This window comes from Notothenia rossii (genome assembly GCF_949606895.1).
Source record: "Notothenia rossii genome assembly, chromosome: 5".
Taxonomy (NCBI): Eukaryota; Metazoa; Chordata; class Actinopteri; order Perciformes; family Nototheniidae; genus Notothenia; species Notothenia rossii.
The window spans coordinates 72,498,377-72,514,983 of record NC_136903.1 but is presented as its reverse complement, the minus strand read 5'-3'; the positions used below and the strand labels follow the sequence as shown (position 1 = coordinate 72,514,983).

General features: G+C 41.0%; 1 protein-coding gene across 2 annotated transcripts; it reads left to right on the top strand.

The window, feature by feature from the left end:
- The first annotated feature begins 226 nt into the window (after positions 1–226).
- Positions 227–16,130, top strand: LOC307040377 (G-protein coupled receptor 22). Of its 2 annotated transcripts, none has more exons than XM_079683139.1 (2): positions 227–645; positions 12,150–16,130. In XM_079683139.1, the coding sequence occupies exon 2, from the start codon at positions 12,274–12,276 to the stop codon at positions 13,990–13,992; it is 1,719 nt and encodes a 572-aa protein (XP_079539265.1). In that variant the 5' UTR covers positions 227–645; positions 12,150–12,273; the 3' UTR covers positions 13,993–16,130. The 2 variants fall into 2 exon arrangements, with proteins under 2 accessions (XP_079539265.1, XP_079539266.1); XM_079683140.1 differs by lacking the exon at positions 227–645 and adding an exon at positions 6,340–6,445.
- The last annotated feature ends 477 nt before the right edge of the window (positions 16,131–16,607 follow it).

Sequence of the window (16,607 nt, the reverse complement as noted above, 5' to 3'; positions counted from 1 at the left end):
TTAAGGTGATGTGTGTAAAATGTTTTAGAGAGGAAGAGGCAAGTAATTGGGAGAACTCGTTGAATTACAACAGAGGAACGTTCACCCTTGAGGAATCTCAGGTCGTCCTTGTGGAAGGAAGGCTACCCATCACACACAATCCCCGGCCCCCCACTCCTCCCGCATCCATTTCTCCTCCTCCCTCCTACAAAAACCCCTTTCCATCCTCCCTCCCTCCCCTTGCGCTTGCAGATCATCGTATTGGTCGATGGGATGGAGCGACTGCGCTCCAGCGAGCGGTTAGCGCATTATCATGCGTTTGGCCGGTCCGTGTGTGGGATGCTGTGCAAGTCTGCTGCATAAAAGTGGACAGGTGGAGCGCCTTGTTGAGTGGGGAATTTTGAGAAAACGCCCAAACATTGTGAGATTACCTGATGTGTTGTGAGCCATCACTACTGAGCTCTGCATCTGCAGACGTGCAAGGTTCTCCCCCCCTCCCGCTGTAATATTTATGTCAAAACGGAGGCAAATTATTCTGGTCACGTTTTTGGCTGACAGCCGGCTGTCCTGGAGAGCTCTGGAGTGAATCGGGGTCCAGTGTTGGAGATAGCGCAGCGCACCGACACCTGCAGTAGGATGTAAAGGGAATTCCCACTCATCAAACTGGTAAGTTTAACACTCGGCTAAACACTTCCTCTTATAACAGTAATATTTAAATTTCAGGAAAAAATCGTCATGATTTTGACAATGTGTTTAAAAATACAGTATATGATAAGATATGTGGGACAGTTTGAATAAAAGGGATCATAAGGGATACAGTCTTCTGCAAACAATCTCTTGCAAAATGAAACAAATGGTGGGCTGTCTCGTGGAGGGACAGGACAGTCCAAATCTGTTATGATTCCGGACGCGAGGCGACAATAACAAAACACCTCATTGCCAGACATGCACTTATGAGGGGCCTCAAACAGCCTCGGGACATGTCACCGGTTGATTTTAATCCTTTGGCTTTTCGGATTTAAGGTGATTTCCCGTGGGACAAAAACAATCCTTCTGACATTTGTCTTTTTCGTGCTTGTGCAGCAAAAATCAGACAATGCCTATCCCGGAGAGAAATCACATCTCATGTATAAAAGTCTCCCATTTTCTTTAGGACCTAAATGGATTGTTGATGTGCTTTATACATGAATGCGCCACGCTTACCACGAAGGTATCCCGTTTAAGAGCAATGGCTCATTTAAAAAATGTGTTTTGACATTTAATCCTTTAATAAGATAACATCACACTTCACGTGATTAGTTGGTCTTAAACTGACATATCTCTGAAGACCATAATTCAAAGGATTGTTCAAATGGAATCTGTGCATTGTTTTACTAATATGAAGATGACCAAAGAACAGTCAAAAAGTGGGGATTCAAAATTCCTGTCTTGAAAATGTTAAATCTGAAATATGGTTATCACAGGTTATCAGTGGTCTCATAGCTGTCTTTGCACATTGAGAGCACATTGTTTTATCCTTCAAAATAAATGGTTTTGGTTTTAAAATGTACAAATTCTGAGGATTTTTGTAATGCGGCACTGTCTGTGTAATGAAGCAGTACATCTTGTAGATGAGATGTAAAATGGGAACATGTGTTGGAAGGTGGTAGAGTATGGCTTTCTCCCTGCTAAACACGAAAGTAACATATTCTCTAGTCAATGTAACAGCGATATGGAATTTAATGTCCAACTGCTGCATGGTTGCATTATTGACAGTGCTTTCGACCATTAAGACAATGAAATGTCTTTCTTCCACAGGGTTTTTGCCATTTTTTAACATTACTTTTCAGTTCCCACTCACAGTTCTCCCTTACACCACACAATACATTCTCTCACATTATTGTTTTCCCACTTACACATACTTAAAAAATCTCTAATTCATTGTATCGTCTTGCAACACCTATTGCCAATACAAATGGCAACATTACATTTACTTTTAACTAGGATTCAAATACTGATGCAGATTATCAAGAGTTTTTTAAATTAAAGAAATACTATCATCGGCAGGATTTAGACCTATCTTTGTTGGACACATTGAACATACATTAAATGTGGGGAATGCAACAAAAAGGGCATTATTGGTAACATGGCCATATTTTATTCTCTTCTCAATCTCATCAAACAATCCGTCTTCTGAACTGACACTAGTTAATTGGCTCATCTTCATGATAAAAAGCCAACCTTTTTTGATAAGACTGAGCAAAAGCATGCCGTTTAAGGCCATCTTCTGTTTGATGTTTTCTGGATCGGTGTGTTTGTGCATGATTTTGTGTGTATGTGTGTTTCCTTCTCTTCCATTTAGAATCCCAAAGGGATAATTGTTTTAACGTTTTCCCATTTTCATTCACTCTTAGTTGCAGCCTGTGTGTTTGCTTTGCATGTGGGTCATTGTGTGTTTGCGTCTGTGCGTGTATTTATAGAGAAGCTTTGATGCTGCTGGTGGGTAAAATATTCCACCACACGCGTCACTCTCCAGCAAGATGCCGCAGCTTAGTTGAGTAAGTATATTCATATATTTTCTCAACTAAGGGAAATCCTATATCAGTCTTATTTTGTATCAGCACGATGAGCAAATGAGTACTTTACCTCTGATATTATGAGTCTTATTTACCTTTCATATAACAGTGCTGAAAAGGAGATGGTCAAAGTTTTGCTGAGGTTATTATTGGATGACGTTGAGGGAAAAACAAAGATTTATGTAAGAGCTGCTCTACTCTCATAACGGGCTCTCACATAGTTTCTGTTTTGTTGAGTTGCTCTGAATACAATTAAATGGCTTAGAGGTTAGAGAACTTGTAAAAAATGATAGTGATACGTTGATTCAAAGAACCAACAGCTACACTGCTGATTCACACTTAATTTAAACTGAGAATGTATTATTTTTCACAAAAAGGCTTATATTACAATATATATTGAAAGGACCCCCCAATTTTGAAATATTCCTTAAAACTGAAAATTTGCTGAAACACATATGAGCTATTCAGTCTAGGGGTTGATCAGTTCATACAAATTAATTAAAGTACCATTGGCTTCAACAGCAGCCACATACATTTTTAAAGCAATTACTTTGAAAAACAAAAGAAACAAAAGAGTACGTCTGACTAAATTATTCTGCTGACTCAATAGGGACCACATTAACTGACAAAAGTTCATCTGCAGGAGAACAAATATTTGAAATCAATACAGTATTCCTGCGAGCCTTTCTGCATTTGTATATTTTGAATTGTCGTCTGCTGCCCTACTTTGCATTCTAGATGAGTGCATTCAAGTATACCAGAATTCACTTAATAGTTGATCCGCATTTTACTGACAATTCAAAAAAATAAATAATTGTATCTTGATAAAAAACATGGCAGATGTTAAATGAGCATGTGCAAAATGGTACTACGGTAACTACAAACAAAGCCTCCAGCAACAGGCTTTTATAGCAGCAGCATTAAAGGACAGATGGAATATTTTTCTGATTTAGAACAATGTTTTTGACTGGATTGGTTGAATCCTTGTTTGATTGTCCTAGTTAATTCAAGCCATAAGAACAAGCTGTCAAACCTCCGGACTACAACAACAGGTGTTGGTTAATGTGTTTTGACAACATAAGTAAAAACACAACACCACTTACTCTGCATTTATTATTCACCGCTGAGGTTGGTCATCCTTTCTTGTCATCATGTTCACCGTGAAGCTAAAAGCATGCTGCACTTTATACCCTTACCTAATTCCGTAAATAATAATGTTCCTCAAAGTGCGTGAGTGCAGGGAACCAAAGAGGTGAAGCAGATCTTAGCACCGGATAGGACAAAAGCCGAAGCAGGAGGATGGTGAAAAAGCGAGACGCACAAAGAGCAAATAGAGAGAAGAGATGGACCGATAAATCATTAGAGGAGCAGAGTGGAGTGACCAGAGAGAAAATAGACTACCAAGAGGAGGGAGACAGAGGCAACATGGACCATACAAAATACTTTATATATCACTATGGCCACCTCAACAGAAATACAGCTGTTCACGCTTTTCATTTCTCATGTAAAATTGGCTTATATGTTCATGCTGAATTACTTGGTAGTGGACAAACAGACATTAAGGTGTATCTGAAAATTACATTAAATTGACTCCATCAAGTATTTAGAATGCACCTCAAGTTCTTTGGCCCTCCTGGTTTTCTTATTAAACTTCTTCATGAAGAAATAGAAACTGATTATTTTAGGCCTCTGTCTCTCATTATGGTGTGAGAAATGCCTGCAGTGATGTTCTCTGCTCTTGGCCAAGGATGTCTGCATGACATGTATTGGGCTCTAATTGCCTTATGGAGTGGACAAGCTTAATCAATTTAAACCATCTTTATTTTTCTAGTATCACATCAGTTCCATTTACATCTTTGCTCTTATTGCATTGCCTTTAAATGCATATTTCCCTGACCTATTCAACTGCTTTCCAACTATCTAAAGCCTGTCTATGGACGCTGGACGCTGAGCAAGCTTCAGCTAGCTGTAAAGCATGATTGGTGGCACAGTTTGATTGAAATCAAGCCCAAAGTGAAGAAGAAGAATTCAAAATTCCTGATTTGTTGTTTCACTGCAATATCTTTTAAAAGTATGTTTGCACACCATTAGCGCTATAGAGCAATGTTTTTATTGGTGAGCCCCGGTTTGGTCTTTAATCGCCAAGAAACATAGCAAATAACCTTTTGGGAAGGGAAGAAGAAAAGTTCTGGAAAGTAAACAATGATATAACAGCGCAGATGGAGAAAATAAATTGCCGAAGTTTTATGAGAAAGGAAATGCATTCAACATGTTTGTTAGGCCTGCAGGATACAAACAATGCATTTCAGTAATTAGGTAAAAACGGTATTCCAGAGGGCACCTTTAATAATAAAATGTATTCCTCTTTCAATATGGTAAAAGAAAAATAAATCAAGGTAACTGCACACTTTGTCTCCACTGCATATACCAAATGTATTGTCTCCTTTGGTCAAATAAACTGTCACAGCAACCTAAAGTGAGAGCTTTGACAATACATTTGATGCATGTAAAATATATAAAATCAAATAGTTTTCAAGCAGACTATTTAAAAATGTAGATTTAGTATTAGGTTCTTAAAATTCCCTTTCTATGTAAGTCAAGATATAAACCTGAACTTTATAACGCTGAGTTTTTATTATGACGTAACTTTTTTTCATGTGTTTATTGGTGGATTGCACCTTAACACATAATGAGTCAACATCTCTGGTTTGTGAGAGTTTGTGTATGGATTTGTGTTTTCCTGGCAAAACAGGAACAGCGTTGGACCTTTTTTCACCAAATGAACACAGCTGGCTGCACCACTCTAGCCATTTGACGCCTGCATTCGGACAATCCATTAACTCCTGATTACAATGGCTTTCGACATAGAGAGATTAAGAGAGAATTTGCTATTCATATCTAATCACTTGAGAACACATAAGGAATGTACTAGTAATTACTGATATAATAGTAATATAATGAACGCTTTTATATCTGTCCTATGTATTCTCCTTTTATCTTACCTTCATTATTCCTAATCATTGTTATTCTGTTGGAAGGGCCATGTGAAAAGCTGTCCAAAGCACTGATTTACTTAACGTTCTCCACTTGCTCTGGCTCACTTTTTACTTCATTTCGCTAGCTTTCAGACTTGATTTTGATTTCCTCTTGTTTTGAAGAACTGTGATTGCATAGCCTTGATTAGTACTTATCGACGGGTGGTGCTTTTAATAGCAAAATTACAGGCTTAGGGTATCATATAGGATACCAAGGAGTTTCTTTAATGAACGTGTGGAGCCAAATGAAATCCATCGAACACGCTGTTAAGTGATAATGAGGCCTCGCACCCTGGAAAGAACTGTTCCTACAGTTTACAGGCTGTGATAATTAACGGGGATACAAAGTGGCTGGACATACTGTATGAGATTTATTTTATCTGCAAAGTCTCTGATGTGCTGACAGCAATGTGTGAGTGGCTACTTGCACTTTAATATTCAAAATCACATAATATTCAGTCCGGACGATCTGGTGGGATTACAGATGGATATTGCATGGTATTAAAGCAAAGAGCTATGTGCTGGGTGTAAGATGGATGAGGAGGCAAGGCGAGGCAGCGCAACCAGGACTATTCAAAAGAGAGATGGATCGTGGTAGAGAGCAGGGAACAAACATTCCCCTCCAGCGAGCACACAACTCAGCTTCCATCTGCACACCCCTAAGCCTCCCTCCCATCCATCACTCCCTCACTGCACCTAGCCCCCGTTTTCATCTTACCTCCCGTTACCCCCGTCCCTTTTCTCTCTTACTGGTCTCAGGCACAAGTGTGGATGGGATTCAGCAGTTTCTTAAGCACAGAAGATGTCATTCACCTCAGATGGCAATCCATCTTCTGCTATATCTGCAGGGAGCATGAACAGAGACGTGGGCTGGTGGTGAGTGGCTGTGTGGGCGGATGGCAGTAAGCCGTGCATTGTTGACTACATGGTGTGCTTGTGTGTCTTCAACCAGCTTTGCAAGAGTTATGATAACACCTTTTTAAATTGTACAGTGTTAAGTGTTGCTAAGCCTCGCATAAGAAGTAACACATACACCTGCAAGAAACACAATACTATGTTTGTTCCACTTTCAAACTGCTTGTCACCTGAAGTTCCTGGAGTTCTCCTGATCAGAAACACATGGGATAGGGTGAGATGCTGTTGCTCACACTGAGCCGGTTGTGTTGTTGACCTGTCCAGGCTGGTTTGTTGGGAGCCTTCCAGGGATGCTGCTGCCCAGCTGGTGGCTGCTTGCTGTTTGCGGCTGGATGAATCGAGTGGGAAAATTAAGCCTTTGATCGATTGTCTCACTGCGGACATTAGGAATACCTCAGACAGCCTACCATGAGTCAGCGTGCTGCATGCGCCATCATCCCGATTTCTGTCGTTTCCCACTTGTTCTTCTTCACTCACCTGTCTCTCTCATAATTGTTTCCCTTTTCTTCCCTAAATGTCAACTCTGGGTGTCTGTCCCATAGAATCAAAGAGCAAAGGCTTTCTTCTAGTTTCCCCATTTTGTACTGACATTTTAGATTGACCAAAGAAGAGCCGGATAACCATTTTTCCTTGAATAGCCGCCTCAATAAACCACAATACAGTGCATCTGTAGTTCAATACAATGATGCCCTCTTGTAAACATAGTTTCTTGTTATCTGAACAACCAGGCACTGCTTACTACCAGAGCAGTTTATTTTTCCAATATAATGAAAAATAAAAAAAAGAAAAGACACTTATACTTTGGTTATTGTTGTGCTCATGTAAACAACACTGACGATCCCAATCCCTGAGGTGGAAGCTAGCTCAGAGCCTCATGGAAGAGATGGATCTTTTCCAACTGCTGAATATAAACCACAGTAGCAGATATAATGATTACAAATAAGAAGTCCAGCAAAAAAGGGACAGACTAGACTTACTTAGAACAATCCATTGTGCTCTATTAAACAGACTTTTCTGATAACATAAGATAGCTGAAACCTCATCTTATCAAGGTCCGATCCGCTTTATGTCATTCTTAAGTGCTCATGCTTCCTTTTCAAGCTATTATACTTTTTGTCTAACTTACAGCAATACTAAAGGGGGTCACATCATAATAATCACAACATGATGATGATTTATAATAGGAAGAGATTGTCTAATGCTGAGAGACATATAGGCAAACTTAGCATAATGTTAGCATACTGAAGTTCCACATGCAGATTGCAGAGGACTGAGGTGAAAATAGGATCGTGTCCTTAGGGCTCGTGCTGAATCAGCACTTTTAAGGAGCTGGCTGATACCTTGGCATGCAGTAGCACAACGGACAGTATGACACAAAAGGACAGATTTATTAAACGTTTTCTGACACATTTCAGAAATCCCTGTGTGTGTTTTGTGTGTGTGTTGTTTATCAGATGGATGCATTGGCCTGGAAGTACATTTGTCATTTGAGGTTAAATATGTGTGAAATAGGTGAAGTGTGCCTCTACCAATTGGCATAGGATCATATAAGTGACATGTGTATTTACAAGTCCATGCTGTTTGTGATTGCCATTTTGTGGGGAACATTCTCTGGCTCTGGAAAGCAGGTGTATTCAAAAACAATCTACAAAAGAGCTTCTTTGAATGAAAATGAGAGCCATTATACATATAATAGTATACTAATTTAGAGAAATACAGTGCCTGATTTAACAAGGGGAAAAGAATGGTGGCTTGAATTCATCTTGGCTTCCAGCGAGCTGCTGCAGCACTACAGCATGTTGATTTCCCCTTTTGATTTAACTGTTGCAGTATTTTGCTGCAGTTATCTTGGGAGTCCAGGGCATATCAACTGTATTTCAGCTCTGCTCCTGGACTCTAAAATACACAATGCTGGACTGCGTCCATCCTATTCCTGTGACATATTGTCTGAATGTAGTAATGTTGTGTGTTTGGTTGTTTCACCAATACATACCCTACAATTATGCAAAGTTAATAAAATGCCTTACACTTTATTGTTTTAGACACTGTCTGGTTTGTCTTTGATTTGGGTAGAAGTCATTGAGCCTCTGGCAAAACATGTGATGTCAGGAGAAAAACCTAAAAAGAGGGATAGCTTAGAGCGTTTGCAAAATTAATTAAGCAAAAAAAAAATGTAAAAGAGAGAGACTAAACTTCTGGATCCTGAGCACTTGCCCTCTGAAATTGTGAACAGAGGCTTGACAACCTGTCAACTGCTACCCGGCAACACCTATAATAACTCAGAGAGCAGGCTGCAGGAAGTAGTGCAGACTCGGAAACGGCCAGTTATTTGTTGTGGTTTTTGGAGAAAGCACAGTGATTGAGATACCAGATTTGATGAAGTCAGATCTGTAAATGTCAGTTTCTTTTTAGTTTTCAAACTGAACAAATCCGACACAATATTTAGCTTTCAATACATGATTGCAAATTATGCTTTTGATTGATGACTGTGGAGAGGGCGTGTGGGTTTAACCGAACCAATTTAAGACTCTCTGACTGAATTGATGCCAGCCTCTATGACAATCACTCACAGAACTCAACAGAGCTTAGGCTTTCAAAAAATGAAGCTTCACATCTGTTTGTCTTGATGTTTGCAAAGATGTCAGACAACTTAAGACTATTCGGATTTGAATGCATATTTGTTTGGGTCATATATAACATGTTTTGTAGTACATAGTACTTACCCTAAGCTAGCTCTGCCTCTTCCCTTCTGTCTGACTTGTCAATCACACGCTTGAGTCATGGGGTGGAAGTTTCACTTGTTTTAAGCTGTTTTCTGTTGGCACAATTCATTCAAAAGTTTAAAACAAGCGTGCAATCACTAAAATTCCCTTATGGTCTCTCTCCAAAACTAGACCCACGTAACAATGAGATTTCCTGTATAAGTAGAGTTGACAAACAGAGAATATACTGCAATGAGTTCTCAAGACCAACAAATGTGAACAACCAATCTGCAGCCTTAGATGAACCCATCAAGTATTTACAATTTTCCCTGAAAGACATCAACACTGATTGTGCTCATTAGAAAAACACCCCAAAGTTCACCACCCTTTCTTCACATTTGAGTTGTCTTCTACTCTCTCTCCTTGTTAATACTAGAATATTGTGGCTGTTCCTGCCCGCAGGTTGGAGTCACAGCTGTTCATTCTAAGGGCTTATGACATTTTGTTTTGCCCTGAAACTACATGCTAACTCAGACTTATTTTTTCTATTGTTTTGTTTGTGGCCCTTTGTTTCTCCAGTTTATCAAACAGTACTGAGTATCTATTATCACAGGACTGATTTGGGCTCATTGTTTCTCTTAGCCAGAGTAACATAAATGACTCTTGTTGAAAGCGATTCAGCTCTCTTCACCAGTACACAATCATTCCTTGTAATTAAGTGCAGAACGGTTAAAAGAAGCGCATGATTACCTGATGTTTGTATGTGACTGATTAAAATCAGTGACTGCAGAATACCATTTCATTTTGTCAGAAAAGTGCCCCTGTTTTGCTTTCACATCATTTCAAAAATAAGATCAGAGTAGATTTTTGTTGTATATCACTGAAGGTTTTAGAATGTTTATTGTATTGTACTTATGTGTGAGCACAATTAGCTTCTTCTCCTGACATTAATATACTGAAGTGCTTCACACACATGCCACAAACACACTCACATTGGATGAAACACATTGCTTTGTCAATACAGTATTGACATGTGTGTTTGCTGTAAGTGGTTGACTCTCAAACATAGTGTGTCTGCATGTTTGGTCCTTGATTCTCTGTGGTACCTTCATGTCCACCATTTTGCACAAAGACTGTAAACACAATTGGATACTCTTTTACGAGTCTTTATCTCGGAACACAGGGTGGATTTAGATATGTTTTAACTCCCAATACCATGTCTTTGTATAAGCCCAATTCTCATTGTTGGTTAAACACTTTTTTGCATGTTTTATTTTGAATACTTAATACTACAAATACTGGAGTAACATTTAAACATACTATATTTGTTTATTTAAGTCCTGTAGGCCATGATACTGTGACCTGTGTAAATTGATTACAACAACTACGACAAACTAATTTGCTCTCAATAAATGTATGCATAACTTAAAATAAGACCACAGGTAGCCCACCCTTGAGTTGAGGAGATAGAGAGTCTGTTTTTGTGCAGCCTTGCCTCAGGCTTGTTAAATTGGCAGATCGATGATGCTTTAAATCAATGTTCCAGCAATACCACAAACCCCATGGAACCCATTAGTGAATTAAGATAGACCACTGTTTCACGCTGGGTCCTGTTCTGCCTGCAGGTCCTTTCCACATGACAAATGGGGGAGGAAACTGTGAAATAAAACAAAGTGAAAAGGGCAAATGAGAGGGTGAGAACAAGCTGTGGGAGAGATTAGGTTGACAGGAAAGGCCGAGGTCAACGCTGCCTGTAAGGATACACCTGTAGCTTTTGTTGCAGAGATGAAAAAAAATGTTTCTCTATCTATAAAGAAAAAGTCTCATATCCCACCAACCAATGCTTCATGATTCCTTCTGAAAAGAGCATCCAGTGAACCCTGAATAACATGCTCTACATGCAAAGTAGTCTGTGTCAGCCAATAAACTGGAAAGGGAACAGAGTAGGAAGAGATGTGAGTGATGTATGAGAGCAGATGAGACAGAGGGGGTGTGGAGAGAGAATGCCAGGGGAGCCGGTCTTTCTCTGATAGCATTGTTTATGTGCCACTGTCTGTGCATCATTGATCCATTCGTCTTCATTACGTCTCCCTGTGAGAACTATTAACTGCTGCCACCCTCAGTTGGGGTCCTGCAATGTTGACATGCACTGCACGGCCTCTCTACCAGCCCACAATTGTCCCTGCCACCTCTCCTCTTTGAGATAGACGCTGACCGTTTTATCCTGATTGTGGGAGAAAAAATTGCATTTATTGAATTAGGACAGGCATTCATCGTCTTCACAAGGTACTTTGTTGATAAAGGATCAGGTACGGGTATCTTACTACTATGGACAACGTGTAGTGTGTAACTGCCATCTTAGCGGTACCAGTGTAGTTGGTTTCTATATGTTTCCACATGCCTTATTATGCATGCTTTATTCTGACCCATATAATCTATGTTGCATAATAATGAGTCAAACATCCACCCACTCCTTCTCATGAGAAGCATAGTTTCATTTTTCTTTCAGAGTATTTAGCACAGTATATGAAATGTAAGCACTCGCAGGAAATAAATCCCTGTTGGTTTGTTAAAATGTGTAGCTAGTTCAGGCCAAATGGTGAGTCCCTGCCTAATGCACTCATACTTGCAAATGTCCCCCAAGAGACTTTGTGCTCCAGTTCTTGTCTGAACTGTTAGCATTGTCTATGCAAAGCATGTTGTTGTCGTCTAACTGCCTGAGCCCAGTGAGACATGGCGGGTCATCAGCAGCAGCTTGAACCCCACGACTCTAATCGCATGCCAAGATCACTTTCACCACGTTGTGTCAACTCATAGCTTCTCTCCACTTGTGAAATATCACAAGTTTGACTTTTACTTGCTGTACAGTGTTATTTTGAGTAAATATGAGACAAGCTGTCTAATAACTGCTTGATATTTATCTGTCCTCTCTCTGACTTTCTACTCCTCGTTTTTTTTCACAGAATCAACCACAGATCTGGCCATCATCCTCATCACTGTCTCGTTTGAGCCAGAAGAAAAGGAAAGACGAGCATGGTCTGGTGTGGGGGCCGGTGTTGCTATGCTTGAGGGAGTGCTGTGGCGTCAATGGAGACCGAAGGCTATCGTGACCTCCTGGAGACCAGCGATGGTCAGGGGGTAGGCCCGCTGGATGGAGGGGGTGAGGTGGGGGTGGAGGAGGGCTGGAGCACACCCTACCCCCTGGGCTTCCAGGTGTCTTTGACCACTGTGCTGCTGCTGGAGCTGGTGTTGGGCTTCAGCAGCAACCTGACGGTACTTGTGCTCTACTGTGCTCAGTCCAACCTGGTGGATTCAGTCAGCAACCTTGTCACAGTCAACCTCCATGTTCTGGACATACTGGTATGTCTGTTGTGTCTGCCACTGACTGTGGCTGTGATCCTGCTACCAGCCAATGAAAGTGGAGTCGGCAGCCTGGCCACGCTGTGCTGCTTTCACGAAGCCTGTGTCACGTTCACCAGTGTGGCCACAGCAGTCAATGTGCTGGTGATCAGTTTGGACCGATACGACATCTCAGTGCGTCCAGCCAGTCGCCTGCTGACCCCAAGGCGTGCAGCTCTGCTCCTGGCAGCAGTATGGGCCGTTTCCCTTGCTGTCTTCTTCCTGCCCTTCCTTGAGGGGAATTTCTTCTCTTCGTTGGGTGAGGACAGTGAGGATGAGGAGCCAAAAGGGCAGAACAATGTCTCTGAGTTCACCACTAGATTGACCAACATGTTTTCCTCAATCTCTCCTTCCTCCATCTCTCCTTCTTCCATCTCACCTTCCTCCATATCTCCTTCCTCTTTTCCATCAACGCGTCCTTCTTCCCCTTCACACCACCTGACTCCAGAATGGCAGAATAGGACATTGCTGTGCGTAGGAGGGCAGGGGTATTATACAGGACTGGCTATGTATTACCACTTGTTACTCCAAGTGCCATGCTTCTTCATCGCCGTGGCTGTCATGTTATTTACCTACTCAAGGATCCTGCAGGCCCTCAACATTCGCATAGGCTCCCATATGATGAGGGGTAAGCGGGCAAAAGACTCCACCTGCAGAATACGCTGCAGAAGGCGTAGAAAGAAGGACCTGAGTCTGCCAACCGAGGTAGTGTCCTCCAACCAGAACAAGAACCAAACCAATCCAAACACTCCTACACCAACATCGCCCCCGCCACTCCCCTCCATGCCCCAGGGGATTTCTGACAGTGGAGCAACAGTCACTACTGTAAGTACTGCTGCCACCACCCCCATCGCCACTACACCGGCCAGTCTTGCTTCTCCACCTCCAGCTTCAGCCTCATCCCAGCCCCATGCCAACTCACCACTGCCTGCCTCCACCATGGGTGTACAGGCCTCGGTTTCTGCCATCATCGCCTTGAGGCGGGCAGTGCGTAGACACAGGGACCGTCGAGAACGCCAACGTCGCGTCCTTAAAATGTCCCTACTCATCATATCCAGCTTCATGGGCTGCTGGGCCCCTCTGTCCGCAGTCAACATCCTGATCCTGTGCATGGGGCCCAGCGACAGCCTGGTGCGGCTGCGCCTCTGCTTCTTGGCGATGGCTTATGGAACCACTATTTTCCATCCTCTGCTCTACGCTTTCACCAGGCAAAAGCTGCGCAAGGCCCTAAAAACACGTGTGAAGAAAAAGGTAGTTTCCCTTCTGCAGGTGGACCCGGCTCCCAGCGGGGGGACAGTTATTCACAATTCCTGGGTGGAAGGTGGAGGCCAGAGGAAGAATCGCAAGCCACGAGGGGAGGCCAGTGAATGCACTGATCGCTGCCTCACAGAGGCAGTGAGGGAATAAGTGTGTGTGTGTGTGTGTGTGTGTGTGTGTGTGTGTGTGTGTGTGTGTGTGTGTGTGTGTGTGTGTGTGTGTGTGTGTGTGTGTGTGTGTGTGTGTGTGTGTGTGTGTGCGTGTGCGTGTGCGTGTGCGTGTGCGTGTGCGTGTGTGTGTGTGTGTGTGTGTGTGTGTGTGTGTGTGTGTGTGTGTCCAATTTGCTAGGGATAGTTTGTGTGTATATTCATGAGAAATTCCAGTTAGTTTACAAAGGTCAGGACAAATCCCATGACCACTGGCTCCATGTAAATGTGGAGACAGGTGAGCCACATGCTCTTATTAGAGCCTGCTTTCTGCTCTACTTATAGAGGCCCTCATTAGTCCACTTTCTGACTGACAACAAGGCCCATGTGTCTCCATGACTACACTGGTCAAGCCTTTTGACAACTTCGTAGTCCCGGCCAGTAAAACTAGTGAGCACGCTACTCGTAGGATAAGGTTTAGACTACAGCAAATGCATACATTACTGTTTTGGCGAGCAATTTCAACATGCATGTGCATGTAAATATGCACATAGTAACAGGTATTCACACATACTCACACTTACACTGCACACTGATCTATATTCAGTCATAATCTGTGAAAGCACACCAATATCTACCTGCACAGATACTCTCAGTGAGATAAATATTAATGGGAGTCTATATTTCTCTTTCTTTCCCTCATTTGTTCATGCCTTAATTGAGTTATTAATATAATATTGTGGTGCTGAATGTCTTTTGTATGTTTACAAACATGAATTGGAGTGAAACTGTTTGCACATACTGTATATGGTATAGCAAATTAATTGCAGGTAAATACAAGCATTCAGATTCAAAGTTTACAAGCTCATATATAACTACCAGGAAACTGCAAAAAAAAATCTAATTTTGTTTCCAGTAACCACAATGTCTCAAAAAATGTGTGCCGTTTAAAGCTAAAAAGGCATGACTTTATTATTTTGTATGAAATCAACTTTAGGAGCAACAGTCATGATTGGTGAAAGTGAGGATGTGTGATTTTGCCTGCATGTATGCATGAGTGTTTGCGTGTGTGATGTATAAGGAATAAATGAGCGTGTGTTTGTATATCTGTGCAATAATTAATAAAAGCAATGACCCCTAGGATGTTAACAAAGAGAATATGAACACTGAACTGTTGGTTTTCTACTTAAGGTTTAGATTACTGGGGAAAGAGAGAAGAAAGGGGACTTTATCTTCGTGATATAAAACAAGAACACTTTGAGCAATTGCAACTACAGAGGCAACTCTAATCTTAATCAAATTGTATCACTTCAGCTTTGAAGTAAATATCAAAGGGCCACATTTTTCTGAAAACTTAATTTAAACTGTCAATTGTAGTCACTGCAGGTAGATTAGCATCTTTTACAAGAGAAATCCCATTATGGGGCCAAAACACTTCCGACATGGGACATCTCCTCGTGTTAGCTGTTTGTTTCTCTGGACTCACTGCTTTTTGAACAACACTTTGAACGACTGCAGAGGCAGAAAATCCTCTCTTGACTGAGTCCTGGACATTTTACATGATATCCGTGTCTCTCTTTCTCCTCAGGGTTTCATGTCTCATTTTCCAACGGGCTGGACATAAAATAAGAAACCCGCCCTCTATCAGCTGTTGTATAAAGGGTGTTACCGAGTGTAAAGATGTATGTAAGTTAGTAGATAGAGTACACTTTCAACTTTTATTGGCTCTTGGAGAGCGTCTTTGGGATTTGGGCTATCTCCTTCATCCTCACCTCTTTTACACAATTTGTGAGCCAGACGGAAGACAATAATTATTGTGTATTCATGTACATTTTTCAGGGATGTAAATATTGAAGTGTCTGTTTTGGGTTTTAGTCAAAGAAAATAGTTTTTCATTTGGTCACAATCATCTGCCGGACAGAAAATCAGCCATTGTGATAAACTCTGAGTGAGTTGGAAAGCAACTGTAAAGAGAAGATACATGTCATTGTATTTGTGTTAATACTATATGTGTGTACACTGTACTGTACATTTATGACCATGTGTATAAAGAAATATTAGTATTGTATAAGATTTATATTATGTGTTATTGTATAGAACAGAACACAATCTGTATTAAAAGATAATCTCTCTAAGAATGTATCCATCTCCGTCTCAGTTCATACGTGTTTTATCTTCCATGTATTGGTAGTTGTTTATTTTCAAACACTGATAGACGAACATTTATTTTTTTGACATATGTGCATTTTATCTGCTAAAATTCTGGAAAGAAAGAAAAAACGTGTAAATAGCTGTCTTTTTTCTTCTTTCTCTGAGCTTAAAGACACAGAATAGAGGTGAAAAATAACTAAAGTATTACAAAAGAAGACGTGTTATTATGAATAATGAAAACAAATAATTCAATGAACACTTCCTAACATGTTATAATTACAGTCATAATAAATAAGAAAACAAAAAAAATCCCCTTTTGTATATATTGATGTCAATAAATACATAGTTTTCCTCCTACCTTCAGTGCTGTATACCAATCTAGATTTCTATGGTGTGAATTGCCAGGTGTTAGAGATATTAGCAGTGGGGATGTCTGCCTTCTCTTTAATATAATGGAAACCATGTCAA